At 46.9% G+C, this 23,903-nt stretch overlaps 1 protein-coding gene across 4 annotated transcripts in view; it reads left to right on the top strand.

Moving 5' to 3' along the window:
• Window positions 1–7,592, top strand: part of DLG5 (discs large MAGUK scaffold protein 5) — a 1,132,805-nt gene extending 1,125,213 nt beyond the window's left edge. For all 4 annotated transcript variants that reach the window (XM_085608570.1, XM_085608569.1, XM_085608568.1 and 1 more), the window contains one exon: window positions 4,989–7,592. In XM_085608570.1, the coding sequence (XP_085464696.1) occupies window positions 4,989–5,092 (104 nt within the window). In that variant the 3' untranslated portion in view covers window positions 5,093–7,592. The remainder of the gene's footprint in view (window positions 1–4,988) is intronic.
• Window positions 7,593–23,903: the final 16,311 nt, after the last annotated feature.

The raw sequence follows: 23,903 nt of genomic DNA, 5'->3' as shown, positions 1-23,903 counted from the left end.
CGCCCACGTCAGTTTTTTCCTTTTCCTCGTGCAACACTGATCTGTTCCTTGCAGCGGGCCTGTTTAAGGCCCCCTTTCTTCCATTATTTTTTGGTGGAACAGTGTGCGAATGCCTTCGGGCTTTAAAACTTGCACGTTTTGTGGGCGTCTTATGTCGGCGACGGACCCTCACCTCATTTCCATGTGGTGTTTGGGGGAGGATCACGGCACCTCAGATTGTGCGGCGTGCCAAAAGTTGAAGCCGAAATCGCAGCGGGAGCGCCGAATGAAACTTCTCTCAGCGCTTCTCTCCAGGTCGACGTCCTCCCCTCGGTCTGCTTCGGCGGACGGCTTCAGGTCCGGCCGTAGTCGTCGTCCTCGCCTTTCTCCGATGTCATGTGAGCGTCGCTGCCCGGTGGGTAAGTATCGCAGTTCGTCCCTGGGGGCTGGTTTCCGGCCTACTGGGGGCGTGGACTCTCCGCGGGTGATGCGGCCCCGCGTGTCGTCCTATCTACTGTTTCCAGGTGTTGGGGCATCGAAAGTCCAGATGGAGACTTCACTAGCGTCTCCTCCTCCTTCCCCTACTGGGGCGTCGGCGGATCCCTCGCCTTGCACAGGGCCCTCCGCGGCGGCGCCGGCGGCTCCGGACCCGGCGCTGACTGGGTTGGATCCAGGCTTGGAGGATGTGGTGCTGTTGGAGTGCGGCTCCTCTGGGGCCCATCCTTCAGGCCACGGCGTCTCTGCCTCGCTGCAAACCCCCGTGGGGGTCCCTGTGGTGTCGCGGGATGTCGCCGGGGCTTGGGTCGCATCCCCGAGCCCCTCTCGGTCCCTTGGCGGGGTGGTTCTGTCTAAGGCCGAGGTGACGCCGCTACGGCGCCACCAGTAGCTGGACCGTGCGGAGCCACAGGGGTCGGTGGACTCTTCTCGTCCCGCTCCGGGTCGAGGGCGGACCCCCTCGTCCCTCTCCGGGCCCCTCTCGTACTGCCTCACAGACGGCTGCCTCGTTGGAGGGCGAGTCGGAGGTTGTATCTTCCCTGGTGCCGCCTCAGGGGTTGCCGGGCGACCTCTGCCTCCTTCTGGGCCACGGCCGGCGGAGGGCTTTGGGCCCATCCGTTCCTCCACGCAGGTGGTTGCCTCGGCAGGGGTTGGGCCAGCGCCGCTGTGGGGCCGGTGCGGCTCCAGCGCCACTCCGGTTCCCCTCTCCGGTGCGGGGTGACTTGGAGGTCCCTTGCCCAGCAACGCCGGATGGCGCCGGTGTCCTGCCTCAAGCAGCGGACTCTACGGCTCCGCGCAGGAGTCGTACCGCGGATTCGTCTAAGGATGCTCCTACTTCTCCGGAGGCAGGCTGCATATTGGTATCGTCCTTCCCGGAGACTGGTTGCCGTGTAGTGTCCTTTTCACCGGCGTCGAAGGGTGGCTCCCTGCCCTTCCTGAGGCACGGGTGTTCGTCGGAAGAGCGGCAGGTCCCTCATTCTTCGGCTCCTCCTGACTTCCAGGTCTGGCCCTTGCCCGCCCCGCTTGGCCTCGGGGACGGCCGCCTTAGTTTGCAGCCGTCGCCCACAGAGGAGCTGCTTTCTCCACTGCGGGGCCCTACGGATATCGGTGCGGCCTAAGCTCACGCGGTGTCCACGGCTGTGGGCATCCTACGCATGGGTGACCCGGTGACTCACCTTCCGGCGGACCATCTGTTGGAGGTCCTCCACCAGGGCTCTGGTGGGAGGGAAATCTTGCTTCCCTTTGAAGGTTCGCTCCTTTCTGCCTTGACGGGGGCTTGGAGGCATGCTACCTCCGGGGACCCGGTGCCTCCGCATCTTCTGCATCGGCACCTTCCGATGCCGCGTGACCCGGCGTGCCTGTCCATTCACCCCTCAGCCGCCAGCCCCCTTCTGTGGACTGCTTTTCCCTCCCTGTCACCCCTGTTGGCTCCGCCGTCCAGAGAGGTCTGCTGGCTGAACACTTAGGTACGCAACATTTTCACCTCGACCGGTGCGGCCCTGCGGGCCCTTAACACCTTGTGTGTGCTGGCTAGGGCCTCCTCCTGATTGTGGAACTCGGCTGAGTCTCTGGGGTCTGTATTGCCCCAGGAGTCTCCTCAGTTGGATTTGCGGCACCATGCATTGGATGGCCGGGAGCTTGCGGCGTTTATTCACCGCTCTGCTCTGGACGTCTTTGAGGCGCTGGGCTTCCTCAGTCGCTTTCCATCGCCATGCTTGGCTTCGGGATGGCGTCTTCCCCGAAAATATTCAGGAGAGGCTCATTGATCTCCCATTTGATGGCAGTCTGTTGTTTCATGCCCCGGCCGACTCTGCCATCCAGAGGCTCTTGGCAGGGCTCTGTCCTCCTCCTCCTCCTCCGTCCCCTCCTCAGGGACTTCTGAGTTAGGGTTGCTTCTGGGCCTTCTTAGGCCGGCTGGTATGGTTGTGGAGTATGTTTTTCTGTCCGTTTACATCCTTCCTTGGGACTATGGTATTGTTGGCTGCTGGACGGCCCTTTTGTTGTTGTGTGTGATTTCTGCAGGAGTTGTTGCGTAGACTTGGCCCTGAGATTGGGCCTTCTGCTTTGCTCGGGCTGCTGTCAAGCCTGTAGCGGGGTGCTTTTTTCCCCGTGGTTCTTTTGTTTCTTCCTCTGCTGCGGAAGTTCTTCCAAAGAGGGTTCCCATATATTGGGACTTCACGTGCCCTATGTGGGGTTATGGTAGCTGTCTTATGGCTTGTGCTCTGCTGGAGGGTTCGGGTCGCCTTCGGGTACCTGTTCTCCATGGTGTTTACGTAGGTTGCTTTAGCTTCCTGAGGTCGTGTGTGCGGCCACTCTTGGTGGTGGCCCGGGCCTTTCCTCATCTCCCTGCTCTCGTTCTGCGGTCTGGAATGTCCCTGTGTTCTCCCTTTGCCAGGCGTTGCCTACTTGGCCTTCCTGGGGCCTCAGGCTGTTCTTCTTGCTTCTGGCCTTGAGTGCCAGCATTGTTCTGGCAGGCAGGCTGCTCTCCATCTGGAATGGGCTCACCTTTTTCTCCTTGGTTTCCATGGACCCTCTAGGCTTCTTCTTCTTCCGTCTTCCTGTCTTGGCATTCAGCGGAAGCTATGTTGCCTTGTGGGGGAGTGGGGTACTTCGGCCTCTCCGTCCTTGCCCTTGGTTCCTCTGCTGTGAGTGTACGAGCCTCTTCAGCCTTCTTTCCCTCCTACGTCCCCTTGGGGTCGGTGGGGTTCTGCTTCTGGGGGTTCCCTTGGCCTGGCAGGGGCGAGGTTCTACCTGGTCCACAGATCTGGTCCCCTGTGGGGCCTTCTGTTCAGCTTTGTCTGGTGGGGTCCTTTCGCAGACCCTCCTTCCCAGGGGGTATTGCTAGGGTATCTATTCTACGTGAGGGAATCTTCGGCTAGTAGTCTCTATCAGATGTACGCGTTACTTACCTTCGGTAACGATGTATCTGGTAGAGACGATTCTAGCCGCAGACTCCTTCACAGCCTGCCCTTCCTCTCCTATTCTGCGAGGACCCTTGGATTGGTCTTCGGTACTCGCCTCCCGGTGGGGGGGGGGGGCTATGTCTCCTGTGAGTGCCTTCCTTGTTGTTGACGGGTGGCTCCGTCTGGGGGCGGTTCATTCCTCCCATGGTTCTTTGGAGGATGGGGTTTCGGTGCGCCAGTGCCCTGCTGCTCTGGCTACTCCAGGTTTGGGGGGGGATTGCTTCTATCCTTGTCCTCCCTCCCCTCCCTTCCTTCCATCGCCATCCTCTGGTTTGAGGGTCCTCTGGCCATGTCTTGCCCTTGTCCTTGTGGGTGGTTGCCCTATAGGTTGGGGTGGCTTGGAGGTTTGTTGTCCCTGTCTGTCTTGGGAATGGTCCCACTCCTTTCTCAGGATGAGGGGGGTGGGCTTCCTACGTGTGCCATGACTTTTATGCCTGTTCTTCCCTTCGAGGGAAACATGGTTGGGAGGTTGTCTATGTGCGGGCAGGCTGGCTGCGCAGGTTTCTGCTTGTTCCTCTTTATTTCCCTCCCCTTGGGGTCTGCAGTGTTGGCACTACCCTGGTGGTGTTGTTAGTCGCCGTTTCTTTCCAATTTTTCTGCTCTTCGCACACTGTTTCCATGCTCCCACAGTTTATCTGGTGGTTCCGTGTTGTGGTGTGGAAAAGTTCTCCGAAGAAAACTGTGGTGGGCGCGCCGGGGCGGGTCTTATGTGACCTCACTGACGTCACGTACGCGGACGACACCTGGGCGGAGTCGCGTGATGTCTGCCCGCCCCCGGCGCGCAGGGATGCTGTGGCAAAATGTTTTCGGATCCAGTCTCACGCCTGGGGATAATTCTACGTGAAGGAATCTGCGGCTAGAATCGTCTCTACCAGATACATCGTTACCGAAGGTAAGTAACTCGTATGTTGTGTACAGAATTGACGTCAGCGTGCATGGGTGGTGCTTAAGGAGTCTCCGTGACGTCATCTCAGCGCATACGACGCCAGCGACGGACGCGGAGCCGCACGACGCCACCTTCTGACGCTCAGGGGTACTGCTGACAAAAACTTTCCGGATCCAGTCTGGTGCCTCGGGACATCCTAAGGTAAGGAATCCATCACTAACTAATGTCTCTTACAGATATATCATTACACAAGTAGTAACTTGTGCGTCAAGGATCATGCAGTTGTCGCCTGTGGTGGAAATGAGTTCTGTTTCTTCACTGTGTTTGGGCCTGAATCCAGACTGGGTGCCTTCGAGGAGCTTGTGGTCGGAGAGGCATTGGTTGATTAGTTGAGTTGATGGAAGATGTCTCCTATCTCTTGCAGCATTATGTTCTAGTTGAATGAAGGTTTCTTTTCAAAACAAAAACGCATTAAACTTGAAAGTTAAAAACAAATTCAGAAAGGAAATCAAAAGAAAGCAAGAGTTGCTTCTACAAAACAGTGGATTTAGGGTACCTGTATATGTTTTAGTAGTTGTATTTCATCGCTATATATTTTGTGATTTTTATTTAATAAAAAATGTAATGTAAAAAGTTGACTCTCTTCCTTTGTGTTGTTTGTGCAGGTATTGTCCAAGGAGGAGCCCTTCAAAGCATTTGCACTCAAATAATAACAAGTGTTGACCAAGAGCAGAGCAAGGTCCTCTGGATCCCTGCTAGCCCTTTATAAACTTTAAATATGATTTTTCCAAGAACTGTTCCCCAAGTCTTATTTCAAGATGGCATCCAGCCTGTGTCCACAGAGAACACAAGACAATGTATCATCATGCTGTTGTGACAGTCGTTTGGAACGTGTCTTGTACATTGGCTAGAGCGTTGGTCATTGCTGCAGGTCCCTGTGTTCAACTCCCAGCTCTTGTGTGTTACTATAGGTGTATCCCTGTTGTGCCGCACTCCTCCCATCTCTAAAAGGTTAACAATAGGTCACCCTATGCTTTTTGGATCCTGACAGGGCCATGGAAACTTTAGTGTGCAATATAGAAAACCGTACCCTGTCCCTTTTTTCTCTGGGTGCAGGGGGCTAAGAGTGGAAAGACTTACATTCCAAGATTATCATACTGGCTTGTTGTCGCCTGTTTCAGTTATGCACATGTGCTTTCCTGTTAACAGTATCTGGTCTTTATCGCCATGGTTCCTCTCTTTCTTAATTCTTTTACATGTTGTACTAAAATATATTTTTAATGGTCAGGTTTCCCAAACATTTGTGTATTTTGGTGACATCTCGCACAGCTGTGAAATTTCAAGACAGTACAGACTAATGGAAAAATGAAAAAGCTCAGCGTGGGCAGTGCAAAATAAGTATCTGACTGGTAGTCTCGCCCGGACTGCTTGTGGTACTCAAACCTTTAATCTTTTCAGCTGCTTCATCTCTTGCACCATGTCTTTTTGGATGGAATGGTACTAGTAGCTCTTAGGTTCTCTTCCCTGTCAGCAGAACAGGAAACAAAGGAATCTAAATAAACACAAAATGATGAACCACAATGAGATGTACAAAAGAAACCTTGTCAACAGCAGCCGCCCTTCTTCAGCAACAAGGGTGTAATTGAGAAGAACTCGATGCCTTTTAAAGCGATACATGCATTTCTGAATGACGGAGGAGTATGGTACATTGAGGCAGAGGGTCATCTTGACAGGCACTTCTAGCATGGCTGATCATGCTTGTCCAAAGCAACTTTCCAGTAACTTGCATGACCAATGGCAGAAAACACAGACACTGATTCTCTTAAGAGCGGAGGACGCCATGCAGCAATTGCACATTTAGAATCACACGTTTACAAATCATTTTCTGAATCTTTGTTAATATTTACTTGAAGGTTATGTATTTCTTGTACTCATTTACTTTATTTTGCTCACCTTTTAAGTTGTAATGTGTTGGTTCCTCTCTGTGACTGGAATGGCTTTGGTGTGAATGGAATTACATAAACCAATTAGCCTTTACTTTCTAGTCCCCTTTATCATCTTGTAACCTCACTCATTAGTGTCTTGTGTGAATTACAAGATCAGTGTATGCTGAGGACACCCCAGAGGATTGAAGGGATTTCTCTATGAACGGTTGTTTGAAGACACCACAGGTCCTCTGTAGAACTAAAACACGAATCATGAGTAGAAAACAGGTACTGTTCGTTTGTATCTCATACAAAATGGAATCAAGAGTATGGTACCTTAGTCTGGGAAGGCTAACGCAGCTGTGAGGATTAGTTGTTTGTAGTAAAAATGCCCTTGATTCCCGTTTACCTAATCAACTATTTTTACTTTTATATCCTTGTGATAAAGCAGAATTGTGTAGGGGTAACTTCAGAACAACTGTTTTATCATTCCTTTAGTATACTATCAGATATATAATGAATGGAACCTCACTGGTATTACTGAAAACGATCAGTGGCTAGTAATTAACATGAATTGCATTCCCAGGTAATGACTGACTGTATTAGCCTACATCATCTTTACTATTTGCGGTGTGCCTTATCAGTTCCCGTACTTGTGCCTTTGAAATGATATATACAGTCTTATTTTTTCATGAAATAGAAGTAGTAAATGTATTTGTCTTCGCCACCTTACTTTGTCATGCATTTATAGGCTTGATTTTGAGATGCGTTTCTGATGAACAATGAAGCGTTTAATATTATTGAATGATCCTAGTGACTGCACTACTTTGAACAGGCATGTGCCCCTAGTTTCCTGTGTCAAGGATGCAGTAGGTCCATAAACTGTATGAGCAAATAATGACCTGCACAATGTCCCTTTCAGGCCTGTTTTGCTTTTTCAGCAATATTGTAAAATTCATCCATCTGGCTGCCTTTATAGAACATAGTCTATTTCCATGTGTCATAACTTCCATGGCTTTATCAAGAAACTGACTCTGCCTAACAAGGATCCCACTAAAATGAAGATAGAGATTTGAAGCATTTTTTCTCTTCAGCCTTCTGCTGTTGCATAAATATGTAAATCTATCATTGTTTTGTTATGTGAGCAATTCACTTGTTACCATCATTGACGTAAACCATCAGGATGTTTTTGTGAAATTTAAATGATTCCATGTGTCTCTGCGCATTTATGTAGATATCTAAAATAAATTCTAACAGTTGTGACCTCTAGATTACACTGATTCATTAAAACATGGGCAGCATTTCTATTAAAGAATTGTTGAATAAAGCATGATCCAAGGGAAAGTGTGAAGGTGTCGTTTGACTAAGCGTGCAACTTTTTATTTGTACAATCCAGGCACTGAATAGAAAGATGCACAGGGAATTACTTATGAGATAGTAGGACAATTATAGTTGACTCATAGCGAGAGGGTTGTGTTTTAGGTCTGGGTGAAAGGTCAGGGGCATCTTCCAAGAAGTAAACTCCTTTAGTGAATGGAAGTTTCCAGATTGGTCTATCAAGCCATTTGAGATTCTCCAAAAGAATTGCGATATTTAAACCTATATGTGTTACCCAGAAAGATAGTCTGTTCCAACAAGTTGAACCAATTTCCTGAAGATTGGTAAGTGTATCACAATCCAACTATACCACTTTAATGCAGCCAGTTATCAGACTTCCCCATAAAGGTTTTGTAACTGAAATGTCGGTACCCCAAATCTGGCTCTTGTCAGGTCGCACTGACTCATCCACACCATGTTAGAGAAGCTGTTTTAACACTCAGGAACTTTTGATAGTTGCTGTAGCCTGTTATAACTGACTACCCTGCTTCCTCAAAGTAGGAATTTCTTTTATTCTGATGGACACTTCTAAACGCAGATTAGTGAATAGCTTGTGAATACCCCGTAATGCCAAGCTGGATCAGGAGATTTTTCTCAGCATTGCTCCCACGCTCCAGCAGGGGCTGTTGGTGGTGCTGCTTCAACTTCGTACTTCCCCACAAGCAACGCCAAAACTATATATATGCCACCCCTGCACGCCGATGTCAGTTACTTTCTTTCCACGCCTAGATACACATTTCTAGAGCTCACTACCTCACCTTTTGGTTATCTTTTTGATGTTTTTTCCTCACAGTTTCTACAGTGTGTAAGGAAAAATGTACCCTTCAAATACTACGGGATATATACACTGCGGGGACTGCCAACAGCTATGTCTCTGGTGCCTCTGGTCTTTTCACTACTCCAAATCGTTCGGAGACTGCATCTGGAAGAAACCTGAGGCAGTTTGGCTCTGCAAAGCCAAGCTCTACATTACCGATCACTGCCAGAAGGCCTGTAAGAGCCGGCCACAGTCTAAACGCAAAAGACACACAATTGATGGACGGAATGCAGAAAAAATCAAAATATTCACCCCCAGTCAGGAGATCTAGGTAAAATCCATCATTCTTTTGCTCACCATGCCACCCCAGTTTAGACCTGGCCATATGCAAATCAGTCTTGACCCTGTGCCTCATGGGAACAGTCCAGCCGAACTGCCAAGCCAGGTCCTCCCTGGACCGGAAACAAGCATCCTAGGACCGGTTTCGAGGTTTCACTCCTCTTCAGCCAGGATAGCTTGATTCCAGTGGCACAGTATGCCCAGGACCCATTCCCTAAGCTGTTCCTGAAAGGTCCTCTTCACACTTCAAGTCATCAGGTAAGTACAAGTCAAACAAGAAACACAAGAAGTCAAAGAGTGACTCTACCTCGACCTGACACACTCGTCAAGAGAATTTGCTTGGATGTCAAAGTGCCTCCCGCTCTCAATGTCAATCTCCTACCAAAGAATTGATTCTACAGCTCATTCTGATGCAGTTCGACTTCCCGGGCCCATTAGCAATGCTGCACCAAGTAGAGGCAGAGTTAAAGAAGCACTCTTCCAGCTCCATCTGACATGCCTCTGGGCCCCAAGAATCTGAAGAGGCTTCCAGGCAGGCTACCGTTGGCAGATCCGCCCTCAAAGCTGTCTGTGCCCACTGTGGGGGTCTGTCCCGACTCCAGTGCTGACTCCGCAATCTTAACGGGTCCCCGTTTGTCGATGCAAGCACTGATGCCAGATTTGTCAGACAACATGGCACGACCTCGACCAAAGTCGTGCCCTCCACAACCTTTAGTTACAAGCAAAGGGTATAACCCAAATAAGCCAGTGGGACCTGGGTAATAAACAGTACAATAGAAAAGAGTGGTCCCAATAGAACAACTTCTAAGAACACACACAATTAAATACCGACAGGCATTGAATTACTTGCACTATAAATTCATGCTCAGTATTAGTTATTCATATTGAACTTCCTTAGAGGTTAGCAAACCAGCAAAACAGCTGGAAATTATGTACAACAGAAGTGCCCCACAAAAAGGAAATGGGGGGAGGAGTTGTGTCCATCAGGTGAGGGTTAAAAGTGAAAGGAGAGGTAGTGACAATATGTGCATCGCAATAAAATTTACAACGAAAGGGCTTGTCCAGCCTGATAATTGAGTGACAACAAATTAATAGCCATTGTATATATTGAATAGGCACAGTGAGAAAGCACTATAGGACAAACTGGCATCAAAATATGGCAAAGTTGATGTTTCAACCCCAACAATACGTAGGTGGCTTTGATCCTTATAAAGGGGTCTTCCTCAGAACTGTGTATGGGGCACCTGGGAATTAACAAAAGAAAAACTTAGAATCTAGTGTGATTTCCATGTAGAGTAGTGATTATTAGGGAAAGACAACTGAATTACCGTGGGCCACTATTTACTGGGTATTCAAAATGGTGTAGGTGGGCCTGTAGGCTCCTAAAGCAGAGGATGGGTAGATGGCACCTGAAAAACAGGGTGAACGCCATCAGTCAGAAATGCCAAAAGGACTCTACTAAATATACATGTCCGCTAAGGCTGGCATGATCCATTAGACTTACTTTATAAAGGTTATGAATTCTCCACTCAAAATATTGACTTCTTAAATTGAAAGGGCCAATATCTCATCCAAGGTTCCAATTTACTGTAAGACAACCAAAAAAGAAACAGGGACCAATAGTAAACCACCACTCACAAACATTAAGTATACAATTTGGACTGTTGCAAAAAATAAAAAATAAGGCTGGTTACCTTATTGGAGATTAGCGCAGTCATGAAAATACAATGAGCCTCGAAAGTGCTGGATTTCTAAAAAAAAAAAAAAAAAAAAGGGGGAAGGACAAAGCTATGTTGAGTAATTCTCCCTTAAACTATTGCGGTCTCATGGTACGACTGGGGAGACCAGAATTCCTCATAGTTACCTTCAGGTAGAAGTGCATCCATTCGTGTGGTTGTAAACGGAGCACTGGAAGGTCGAGTCCTTAAGTACAGGCTCGTCATGACGTGCAGGTCGCGTCATGACAGCCGCTAGATGCTGGCAGATAGAATTACAGGAATGCTGAGTCATCAAAGTGACTCAATGGAGGAAAGACTATTCGGAAAAGGGATGATCGTGAGGAGAGTGCTAATTTACACGGCCTCGTCATGCCAGAATAACCTTGTTATTTTAAGATTGTGCAGAACACAGGAAGTGATGTTTCTAAACCTATCTCCATACGATTGAAATAAAAAGTTCCAAAGCCTATTTACAAATACCGGCATGGATAGATGGTGGCGGACAACCAACCAACCAAATTACATATATCACATTTTCCAGAGGTTAATTATAAAGTATGTACAGAGTAAGTGCATTGTACAATTGTCATCATTTTGGTGAAAAGACATCGCACTTTACTAAGGATAATTATAGGGATGGGCAGAGTAAATGCATTGTGCAATTTGTCATTGTTATAGTGAAAAGACATTACTCATGATCCAATGCGAGAAACAAGGTATTGTAAATTAGTCCATAACATATCCATTAGGTAATAGTACATAAGGCATATTGTGATGTGGTCCTGTGACGTTTTTGTGGATTTAACATTGGAAAAGGGGGTCTCATTGACATATTAAGGTTCAGAACACTTTAGGCAGAGTATGGACATGGTTATTCAGAGATTAGGCAAGATAGCTGTGCATGGCTTGCATCCAGTTTGCACAAGCCGTTCTGATTTGAGTCCAATAGCTACATCCATTTACACTCTCGAACATTTAGAATGGACTGAATGTTGCCCCCTCTGACCCCAAGTGTAGCTTTCTCCAATACCAACCACTTTAAGCTTTCAGGCGTATGTTGTGCATGTTGGTAATGTTCTACAAGGGGAGCGCCTTGGACACCGCAGTGAATCCTACTGCAATGCTGAAGTATACGGGTTATAACTTTTTGCTGAGTTTAACCCAAGTACACCATCTTGCAGGGACAAATAATCGCATAAATCACATCTGATGAATTGCAGTTAGTGAAGGATTTAAGATCAATGACATGTTGTTTATGAATAAATTGTTTAGTCTGAATGGTCATCTTGCAGGCCTTACAATGGCCACATTTCAAATGGACGAGGGTTGTAGGGAGACCCCACATCGACTGGATGGATGGTTCAACGGCTGGTACAGAAGTGACCGTACCACATGGTCTTAGACACTTTTAGCTTTTTTAAACGAGTGCATTGGTGGATCTTGCTGTTCCAAATCATCTGAGATTAGGCCCCAATGTTGGTTGATAATCTTCCTGATCACATGACTTCGAGTAGAGAAAGTGGTGTGTGGGATCGCGCGCTCTCACTTTTGACGTTAGCAAGGTTTCCCTCGGACTAAACCACTCTCTCTTGTGGGCTCTTTTTACCAGTCTTTTCGGATATCCTCTCGTGACAAGGCGATCACTCAGTTCCTCAGATTCCAACATGTAATCTTCTTTTTTGGAACAGTTCCGGCGAATCCTCAGGAACTGTCCAAAAGGCATGTTATCCCAAAGGCCCCTCGGGTGGTGGCTGTTGTAGAGATGCAGCGAATTGCGTTCCGCTGGTTTCCGGTATAGTGTATTATAAAGTTGGTTGTTCTCCGTTTTGATGGTAATATCAAGGAAATCTGTCTTCTCAGGGTCCGAATGTATCGTGAACTTGATGTCTTCACTCCTCTGGTTCAACCATGTGTGGCAATCCGCCAGTGTCAGTGCGTGTCCAGTCCAAATCATCAAGATGTTGTCTGTGTATCGCCTCCACAGGGCCACATGGGCGTTTTTCGGGTTGTTAATGGCATACACATGGGAGTTCTCAAAGTGATCCATGTAAATGATCGCTAGGTCTGGAGCAAAACTAGCACCTATGACTACGCCCTTGGTTTGAAGATAGGAGTCGCCCTGAAAGTAAAAGAAGTTATACATCATTGCAATTTTGAGAAGTTTGATAATGAAGTCAGTCGGTACCCCCATGGGAGCCGTTCTTTGGTTGAGGGCTGCCTGTATGACTTCGAGGGGCGGGTCTTTGTGGTATGCTCGTGTAAAGTGACACAATGTCTAGGGTCACCAGAAGTTGTTTGGCAGGGTCAAAAGGTTGTCGACCCACTAGGTTGATTCTCTCCATAGTATCTCTTAGGTATGACCTCATGTTCTACACTATAGGTTTTAAAAATAAATCCACGTATTTGCACAAGGGTTTGAGTAAGGAACCACATCCGGAGACAATCGGTCGTCCTGGCGGGTTCTGCATGTTTTTGTGCATCTTAGGTAGTGTATAGATCGTTGGAAGGCGGGGTTGTTTCTGGTTCAGGAACTGAAACGCCAGGTTAGAAAGGAAACCCTGTTCAAGGCCTTCCTCTGTTGTTTTCAATATCATCTTTACCAAATCCTTTGTAGGGTCTGTCCATAGTTTAGTGTAGCTGATTCCATCTTGCAATTGATTGAGGATTTCTGTCTTGTATTTGGTAACATCTTGTACCACAATTGCGCCGCCCTTGTCTGCGGGTTTGAGCATGATTTCTTTGTTCTGCTTCAGTGACATGAGGGCTTCATGTTCCCTTTTTGTCACATTGTAGTTGACGTATTGTCTGTTATTCAATACTTTTAAAATATCTGGCAGGACCACACTCTCATTGGCAAGAATCTTATTGGTCATAGAGTGCGCCAGTGGCATGAAAGTGGAAGGTGTTCTTAGACCTGTCTGTGAAGATGTTAGAGAGGCAGGCGATTGTTTGAAAAAGTAGCATAGTTGAATCTTTCTAAAGAATCGATGTACATAATTACCAGATGTTTTTCTGGCTTGCTAACATCTAAGGATGTTCAATATGAACAAATAATATTGAGCATGAATTTATAGTGCAAGTAATTCAATGCCTGTCAGTATTTAATTGTGTGTGTTCTAAGGAGTTGTTCTATTGGGACCACTCTTTTCTATTGTACTCCACAGCCTTTGGCACAGCCAATCCAACCTCATTCTTACTTGGAGAGAACTCTGCTGCTGCTCCACATTCCATTTGACTCAGAACACAGTCAACATGAAGATGAGAGGGATGATGCATCCCATTATTATGATGAGGACAATCTTTTTATGGAACTTCAAGATACCATTAGACTAGACTCATTCCCAGAAACTAGATGCACTATCACCATGGCCCTTCCACACAGGAACTGCCTTTATTCCTGGCCCTTTTTTAAAGGAATAACCTTCTTGTGCTTTGGTGATCAGACGTTTTAAATCTGCAACTTCTGTCAGTTGAATTAAGACTTAATGTCCCAATGGAGTTCCTGCAACCAACCTGGCAAGACTTCTACAGAAACGCCTCTCACTTTTAATAAAGCCCTGACGGACACATTATTGGACACTTAGGCAAACCATGCTCTTGCAATCCTCTTCCATATTTTGGAGTTCTTAGCTCTACCATGTGTATCCTTTTGAATTTCTATTAAAAAAAAAAAGAGGTAGATTTAGGATTATTAGTTACCACGCTATTTACTGAAGTCATAATTTGAATTGCAATCACCAATTTCTGTACTTGTCACAGTACTAGTGCTTAATAGTTCCATCTGACCAGATTCTTTAGTTGTGACCCCTTGTGTTTTGTTCCATAGGATGTTTGTGTTTTCTTGCATAGGATGTTATCAAACTTCTTTGAGTATGAATAAACTCTCCATAAGGCATAATCATGTCTCTCTCATAGGAGTTTGGACCTTTTCCTGTTTCGAAGCTCCCTTTTAGCGTTTGTCCTAATGCTGTCCAAAATACCATATTTTTTCTTTATGTTCCGTGAACTCTTAATGTCTTATGTCTCTTTTTAGAAAAAATATCAATCATTGTTAAGATAATCTCTCATAAAGTCAAACCGCTCAATGAGTACTCCAATTAGATCTCTTAATGTTTATTTAAGTTTCCTTTCCCAGATTTAAGTGCTAGTTTCATCAAGATCATCTATCACAGAGAAATGATAAATCTGATAAAGACTATTAGTTATAGATGTCTTACCTTAGAATTTCCCCCAGGCGTCAAATGGAGCCGGAGATTTTTCGTCAGCAATACTCCTGCTCATCGGTCAGCTCCGCCGTCAGCGTTGTGGGCACCAGAATGAGGTTGTGGGACTTATATAGACCCCGCCCGTGCGCGCTGACATCAGTTCTTTCGTTTTCCACGCCAGCCTAAGCGCAGATCCGGAGAGAGCTACCCCTTACCCATTTTTAGGCTAGTCTTTTTTAACTTTTCGTTGACTTTTTTCGACTCCTGGTGCGTCGAGTATGTCCTAACATCAGACCAGCCTCAAGCCCTGTGACTCCTGCCACCAGACGATGTCCATGACGGATCCACAGCTCGTGTGCCTCTGGCATCTGGAGCGCGACCACGCTCCAAAGTAGTGTTCGAGGTGCCGGGCCATAAACCCAAACGCTTTGCAGGAGAAGTCTTGAAAGCTATTGGAGGCAAGCCGCTCGGCTCCGCGTCACTTTCTTTCGAGGGGAAGGTCTCGAACACGGTCCCGGAGCCCACACTCCTCGTCGTACTCAAGGTCGTCTGGGAGATCTTCGGGTAAGTCAAGGAAACACAAAAAGAAGTCGAAGAAGCACAGGCGTTCTTCGATTTCTTCCTGTCCGTTGGCCGACGCGACTCGGGACTCCGAGTGTCGTCGCTCTAAATCTCCTTCTCCGGAGCAGCCTTCTGGGACTCTGCGCCTCACTGCCTTTTTTCAGGAACTAGAGAGTCTTGAAATTTTATGAGGCCCTTAATTTTGGGCAGCTCGGTTCCGGTGGTGCGCCTTTGGGCCCTGCGGAGTCAGTTGGGGGTCCTAGGCCTTTGATGTCGGCGTCTTCGGCCCCGTTTCCAAAGGGCCCCCGTGGATTTGATATCAGATCTGCATCGCCGCTGGTCGATCTCACTTGACCTTTCCCGACGTTGATCCAGACGACGCTCCTGCCGTCAACTGTACCCCCGGTTGGCGCCGACCACATCCTCTTCCCCAAAGTGGACTAGGAGCCGAGCCGAAGTCGGTCCAGACACCAGAAGGGACTTTTGTTCCTGTGTTCATTCCTGACATTCATTTTGGGCCAGAAGCTGATGAAGAGGGATTTCGAGGGGCCGCTGAACCCTTTAATAAACCAGACTGGCAGATGGACCTGCGTGATGAAAGTCATCTGGACACTTTCCCTGACACTGGCTTGCTTTCTTCCCCTACCGTAGCTACGGAGGAGGGAGCTTCCTACCCGTGGTGGTGAGAAGGGCAGTCCTGGTCCTTGGCCTTGAGCTCCCTTTGGTGGCAGTCAGGACTAACCTCCTTATAGAGGTGCTTCAGCCTGCAGCTTCCACTTCAGAACCCCTCTTACCATTTAATGAAGCCCTTACTGATATCCTTCTGGGCACTTGGTCCAAGCCCAGCACAGAGGCTCCTGTGGACAGGACAAACGCCCGCTGCCGCCACTCTGCTCCGGGCGACCCAGCATTCCTCATGCAACATCCCTACCCTTAGAGCTTGGTGGTCCAAGCCACATCTTCAAAGGGCACATTCCCTTCGTCTCCCCAGATAGGGAATCCAAGAAGCTGGATCATCTTGGGAAGAGGATGTTTCATCCTCCAGCTTGCCATTGTGGTAAGTGAATACAGCTTGCCTCTTGGGCTGATACTCCCATACCATCTGGGATACTGTCGCGCAGGTGCTGCCTCATTGCCCGGAGGAGTACAGGGCTGTTCTCTCCCAGGCAGTTGCTGATGGGAGAGATGCAGCCAAATTCACAATACGTTGTGGACTATATACCACCAACTCACTGAGCAGAACGATTGCCACGTGGGTAGCACTCACTCTACACCTGGTTGAGGACTTCTGGCATCTAGGGGGATGTCCAATCAACTTTGATGGCACTCGCCTTTTTGGCAACAAAGCAGACTCTGCACATGAGTGCTTTAAGGATTCTTGGGCTACAGCCAGATCCTTGGGCCTCACGGCTGCCACCCGTCCACCTCAGTCTGCTTTTCGTCCCTTTCGTTGCTACAGAAGGGGTGCCCAGCCTCGTCCTGTCCAGCCCAGCCACCGGTACATGCAAGCTGTCCAGCCTCTGAGTGGCCGCGTACGTGGGACCCAGCGTCCGCGCTGGTCAGAGAGCCAGCAGGTGGGCCAGCCCACCCTATCCCCCTGCCACTGCCTCCAAACCTTGCTAGTCCGATGTTTCAGGCCCATCAGCCGGTTGAAGGCAGGATTTACCATCACCACCTCTATTGGCAGTCCATCATGTCAGACAGGTGGGTTCTGCAAATAGTCCAAAGGGGCTTCTCCCGCCCCTTCGAGAATAGCCCTCCCTCCATGCTACCTTCTTACAACCGCATGTCGGAGGATCATTTGGCACTTCTCACAAGGAAGTTTCGGCTCTCTTGGCCAAGGGAGCCATAGAGAGGGTTCCTTTACCAGAAGTAGGTCGCGGTTGTTATTCCCGCTACTTTCTGGTGCCCAAAAGGACAAAGGTCTGCATCCTATCCTAGACCTCCGGGCCCTCAACTTCTTCCTCCTGAAGGAGAAGTTCAAGATGCTCACTTTGGCCCAGGTCCTGTCTGCCCTTGAACAGGAGACTGGATGGTAGCATTGGACTTGCATGACATTTATTCCCATATCCCTGTCCTGCCTGCCCACAGATGTTACTTACGGTTCAAGGTGGGCCACGAGCACTTTCAGTTCACCGTGCTCCACTTTGTCCTTACCAGTGCCCCTCAGGTGTTCATAAAGGTGATGGCAGAGGTCGCAGCTCATCTGCGCAGGTCAGGGGTTCCTATCTTCCCCTAGCTCGACAAATGGCTAATGAAGGCGGCCTCGCCCCAGGCTGTCATCTACCATCTCCAGACTACGGCAGACCTCCTGCACTTGCTAGGTTTCACTATCAACATGTCAAAGTCACACCTGACTCCCACTCAGATGCTCCTTTTCATTGGAGCGATTCTGCACACTGCATTTTCGGGCCTATCCTCCCAAGCAGCAAGTCCGGAATATTCGGACTATGATACCGATGTTTCAGCCACTATCCTGAATTTCAGTGAGAATTTCTCTGAGGCTGCTGTGCCTCATACCTCCTGCTGGTGGATCATGCCAGATGGCATATGCTGCCTCTGCAGTGGGACTTGAAGTTTCAGTGGGCGCAGCATCAGGGAAATCTTTCCGACTATGTCCAGATCTCAGAGAGAACTGTGCAGGAACTGTAGTGGTGGTTAACGAACCAAGATTGGGTCAGATGTTCTTTAGTGAATAAGAAACTTCCTGTGGGAGTTGCATGCTTACTCCACTAGATCAACAGTGCAACCACTGCGTTAGCAGGTGGAATCCCACTCCTTGATATTTGTCAAGCAGTGACGTGGGCATCTCTGCACACGTTTACCAGACACTGCTGCCTCGACATCCAAGTCCGGAGGTACAGATACATTGCCCATTCGGTTCCCCAGGACTTCCTTGTATGAACTTGGTTCACAGACCCCCCTCACTGGGGATGGTATTGCTGGGGTATCTATTCTAAGGTAAGGAATCTACAACTAATAGTCTCTATCAGATGAACAAGTTACTTACTGTGGCATCTGGAACAAGTCTTGTTTCAGATGTCAAGATGCCATGGCAACACAGCACATCACACCCATGGTTCTGTACAGCCTTGGTTTCCTAGAACTTTGGAATGTATTCTTTGAAATGACAGAGCAGTTACCTGGTCAGGCTGTGGCATGGATGGGGCTTCTCTTTTCTTGAAATAAACCTAACAACTTTACAACTCATACCTGTGTCCTGCGTGATCCTTTCAGCTGCATGAGAATCTTTCACTGGCGTAGTCGGCAGCTGAAAGGAAGAGGGACCCAACAGCCTCAACTTTCTGGAAATATTCTGAACTTTGTGATACTCTCAAGGTACTTTACGTTTTTATTCATTCAAGGGATTGGGAGCCCTTGCCGCACTGTCAATTGTCGTGCGCTCGTCCCTGGAATTATATACAATTATACTTTTACTTTAAAGCCCACTCGTTACTACAGAGACAAGAATATTTGACATTTCTTTTGGGGCACTGTGTTTGGTGGCAACTCTAGAATTTACATCATTTTTGGCAGTTCCTGTTAAATATTTATTAGGATTGGGAGCTTCGCTGCACACTCGCCCCGTCTTCCTGTCCTTTATGGGGTTGGGAGGCTGTTTCTTCGGTGCGGGCTCGTCCTTGTTTACAACTTTCTCTCATCTAGAGTTTTGTTTTTGTGACTGCACCCTATGGCGGGGTCTGGAAGGTGAACCGTATTTGAAGTGGGACGTGTTGTGACTTGCAGCTGTTTTGTACATTTTAATTACAAGTTTCAAAGTGGAAGGTTGCGCGACCTCCGGCTCGAGCTGACATTCAAAACCTAACTCCGAGCTTTCTTGTATCATTATTGCATGGGAGAACGCCTACCTTGTTGAAGATTCTTCTCTTCATGCTCTGGATTCCATGCACGTCCCCTTTGCTTCGCATCGTCCTTTGACATTATGCGCCTGTATGTAACGTGCTGTGCGTGATGGCCATTTTGAGAGTAACATTCTGCTACTTTGCTTGCTTAGCAACGGAACGAGTCGGCGTACTCTTTCAGGCTTCTGAGCTTCATTCTAGCTGTCATTCGTTTTTTTTCTTTGCTTCATCCAAACGAAGCGATTCATTTTTCGCGTGGTATTTCAGTGACACTCACACTCAATCTCTTACTTCTCGGAGCAGTGGTATGTACACTTGACTTTGCCTATCCTTTCAGTGACAAGCAAACTAAGCCTCATATCTTTCAGATACTTTTGGAACAGTGGCACGCACACTTGATTTGCGTGTCATATCAGTGGCACGCTCACTAATCCGCATACCTTACAGTTATTTCAGTGGAATTCACACTCCATCTTATAAACGTAAACATCGGACTATTTGGTATACGCTCTCACTCCTGTGTGTCATATGTTCTGTGATACACACACAAATATGATTTATCAACCCTGCAGACATCTTTATGATATACACATTGTCACAGTGCTGTGTAACTCATTCAAGTTAGTTTTGTTTTATTTTTTATTTTTTTTATCCATTACTCTTGGTAATTTTCATGTTGGGTAACTTTACTGTTAACATCTCATTAACAAGCTGATTGTAACAAGTTTGTTATTTTTTTATTTTTTTTAACCTGTCATGCAAAATGTAACAGCTCCTCCTTTTTAGGTCCCGCCTGAGCCAGCGCATGCGCTGCTCTGAGAGACATTTAGTAAGTGGGTTTTCAAAGTGCTACCCACACGCTTTTGCTGGCCTCAAGCTTGCGGTTACACGCGCGTGCAGCCGCCATCTGTCTTTCCTCCGTCATGGGTCATTAAGTGCATCGCTCGCGGGCACCCTTACAGACCGCGATCACTTTCGCGGCCGCGTCACTTTCACGTGTGGTACTGTTTTAAACTAAATTAACTTATTTTCTATTTAAAATACTACTTCTGACATCATTTTAAGTTCAGAAAATATACCTATCACTGAACTGCTGGATAAAACCTACTATTGTAGTGAACATGAACATGAAACCTGAACGGATAGTGACAGGTCTGACACCTTTTAGCGCATTCAGACGTGCATTCCCAAAGGATGTGCTCTCCCAGCCTTCACTGTGCATACCACTAATGCCAGATAGTTATAGGAGAAGGTCGTGGTCCAAAAGCATCGTAGGTGATGGCCCAGGAGGCCCACTCTTCGAAAGCAGCTCTTCTTGCCTCAGTGCGCCTTGTCACCATAATTGGTAACAAAGCGCTATGGGTTTCCGTCGCTCCACGGTTCCCAGACACAATTGTGTTTTTCAGAAAGATGTCAAGGGGCAGTCGTCTTGGCTTGACAATTGTCAGTTGTCCTTTTTGAACATCAAGGCTGCAATTGTTAAAGCACCCACATTAAAAGGATTTAATCCTTCTGCTCCGACCTTCGTAACCACTGATGCCAGTGGCAAAGGGTTAGGCGCAGTTCTCTCCCAAAGCAATGACAGTGGGGGTGAGAATGTTATAGCCTTTGCTTCAAGGTCTCTATCGCCCACGGAGGAAAAGTATTCCGTCATAGAGAGAGAAACTTTGGCGTGTGTATGGGCTTTAGAGCATTTCAGAAAGTTTATTTGGGGAAGGGAATTCACTATTAGAACAGATCATAAACCTTTAACTAAGGTATTGACAACTGAAGGATTATCCAGGGCTTCAGCCAGGATCGCACGGTTTTCCATGCGTTTACAAGATTTTATTTATAAGGTGCAATATGTCCCTGGCAAAATGAACGTTACAGCTGATTTCTTAAGCAGATTATCTTTACCTCTCACTGAAATTGATTCCAGTTCATGGAATGATGTTTGCGTTGCTGGGATTTTCACGGATGAGAAATCCCATGGCTTACAAGAAAAAGAATGGGTTGAAGCACAGATGAATGATGTCATTGTGAAAAAAGTAAAACATTATGTAGAACAAGGTTGGTTAGAGTGCAACAAACATGATTGCCTGGGTGAACTCAAAGCGTTCTGGGAAGTTAGAAACGAACTTGGCATTGAGGGAATATTTTTAGTAAGGGGGGAAAAAATAATTCCACCTTCCAGTATCAGAAATAAAATTCTTACTTTATGCCATGAGGGACATCCTGGTGTTGCACTTACCAAACGAAAGGTGAAATCTTTGTATTGGTGGCCTAAAATTGACACTGAAACAGAACGTTTTGTGAGGTCGTGTGTTGAATGCGTTTCAGCTGACAAAACCCAAAAGACTTTGAATCCTCCATCAAGTCCCTTAGTTTGTCCAAATTTACCATGGGAGGATTTAGCTTTGGATTTCATGGGACCTTTAATATGGAATGATGGTTCACAAAGGTATATCATTGTTTTGATGGATATGTTTTCTAAATGGGTTGAGTTGGAGATTGTTACAAAGATTGACACTAACTCTGTTATCAAATTTCTGGAAAATATTTTTCTAAAAGAAGGTTTCCCTAAATCTCTACTTGCGGACAATGGTGTTCAGTTCAAGTCCTTAGAAATGAAAAGATTTATGGAGTATGCGGGTATTGAACAAAAGTTCACTGCTTTGTACCACCCAAGGGGTAATGCTGTAGTTGAAAGGATGAACAGAGTCATTAAAGGAATAGTACAGCTTTCCAAGAAGAATAAGAAAGATCTGAATACAGAAATTATGAAAATGTTATGGAGCCATAGAACTACTATTCATAAATCAATTGGCAATAGTCCTTTTGCTATTATGAGAGGCAGGATTCCACACTCCAAAGTTAATCCTGGTTGGATGAACAAAGGTGGGAAGGCAAATTGGGACATTGACGTAATTAGAAGTTCTATGTGTGAGTCTCAACAAAAGAATAAGTTATATTTTGATAACAAACATGGTGTTAAGGATGTCAATATTCATGTGGGACAATGGGTAAGGGTGAAATCCAGTAGGAAGATTGTCAAAGGTGATAATAGATTTAGTGAACCTAGGAAAATTGTTAAAGTTAATAGAAATACTGTTCAACTAGAAGATGGATCTATCTACCACATGAGCAAACTAGCATTAGCTAATAATTATGATGGCGTTAATGATAATTGTCCTACCAGTTCTGGTTCAAGTTATGACAAGTATTGGTGGATCAATATTAGTAATACAGCCAATGAAAATGTTCAAGTGGAAGATACTTGTTTCACGGACAATGAGCTTTGTCATACTCTTGAGTGTAGTAATTTAAATTCAAATAGCCAAAATTGCGCGGAAAAAACTAGCAGTTTTGGGAGGAAAATTTTCAAACCTGTGAAACTTAATGATTATGTTTGTATTACTTATGTATAGTTTTTTTTTTTTTGTGTTTTGTTTTTGGTTTTCTTTCCATTATTTAGTAAGAGAGGATAAGGGTTTTGCATAGATAAAGAAAGGGGATGTGTAGTGATGTCTCTTTAATAGAGTTATGAGGCATGAGTGTTCTGGGTTCTATGTTCTCGTGGTGGTGGGTGGAACACGGGCTGAACAGTTGGAGTGTAGCTGTGGACGTGTGTACATCTCTGTGCCTGTACGAGGTTGCTAATAAAGTGCTTGCTTCATATTCATCGCTTTCATCTTTATTACAGTGACATTATCCCAGACAATGGACTTTGCATGATCACTGGCAGCTGGGCTGTCAACGCATTATAAGTGCGTCGAGAGTGTGCTTTCTCTTCCTGGATAAAGGGGTGCACGGGTTCGAGGCAGACAACACAGTTTTAATTTACGAATGTAAACTTCCATTTGTTCGTGGCTCATGTATCACAAACCACGTATCAGTTTCTCTATTTGTCTCTTTCTATTTATCTATCTATCTATCTATCTATCTATCTATCTATCTATCTATCTATCTATCTATCTATCTATCTATCTATCTATCTATCTATATGTTTATCTATCTATTTCTCTCTGTATCTGTTTCTCTCTGTCTGTCTAGCTGTCTGTCTGTTTGTCTGCCTTTCTGCCTGTCTGTCTATCTAAACTATCATCCTGTCTGCCTGCCCTCCCCCCCACCCCCACGTCTGTCTGTCATTACATTACTGATGCTCACAACGCTCAGATGGAGTTTCCTCTTAGAATCAGTGTGAATGCTAAGACAAATGAAACCTATAATGATCAATGACCCTTTCATAGAATTAAGGAACACCCAAGGAGTTCAATGGCAGAAGATACTGGTTTCCGCTGCCCTCCTACCCCACGTGACGGACACACAATACATGGGCCGCACGCACTCAGACCACAACCCACACTTCATGTCGTTGGCCTGGGCGCACCCGCACCCTCCTGTCCCCACTTGGCGCTTGCAGCCTGCGCTGCTACTAGACGCGGCTTTCCGAGATAACTTGCTCACATGCATTGCGCAGTACTTCGAGGACAACGCTGGCACGGCGTCAACTCCACAGACGGAATGGGACGCCTTTAAGGTGGTACTCAGGGGACATTGCCTACGCGCACAGGGGCACATAAGGCTCCAATTGGAGAGGGACCTGACCAGATTGGAGTTGGACTTACTGCCACGGGAGGAGGGGGCTGTGGCTGGCGACGGGGGTCCGCTACATGAGGCCCGCGCAGAGCACACACGTCTCCTAGAGCGGCTCCGGAACATAAACTATGCCGCGCACTCGGCGAGGACGCATCACCTGGGCGACAGACCTGGCAAACTTTTAGCGTGGCTCATCTCCCAGGAGACCCGCTCGACGCCAGTGGCGGCTGTACAGACGGAAGGGGGGGACTTAG

The sequence above is a fragment of the Triturus cristatus genome, chromosome 1_2 (genome assembly GCF_964204655.1).
Source record: "Triturus cristatus chromosome 1_2, aTriCri1.1, whole genome shotgun sequence".
Taxonomy (NCBI): Eukaryota; Metazoa; Chordata; class Amphibia; order Caudata; family Salamandridae; genus Triturus; species Triturus cristatus.
Note: the sequence above shows the minus strand (reverse complement) of the source record. Positions and strands in the feature narration are given on the sequence as shown.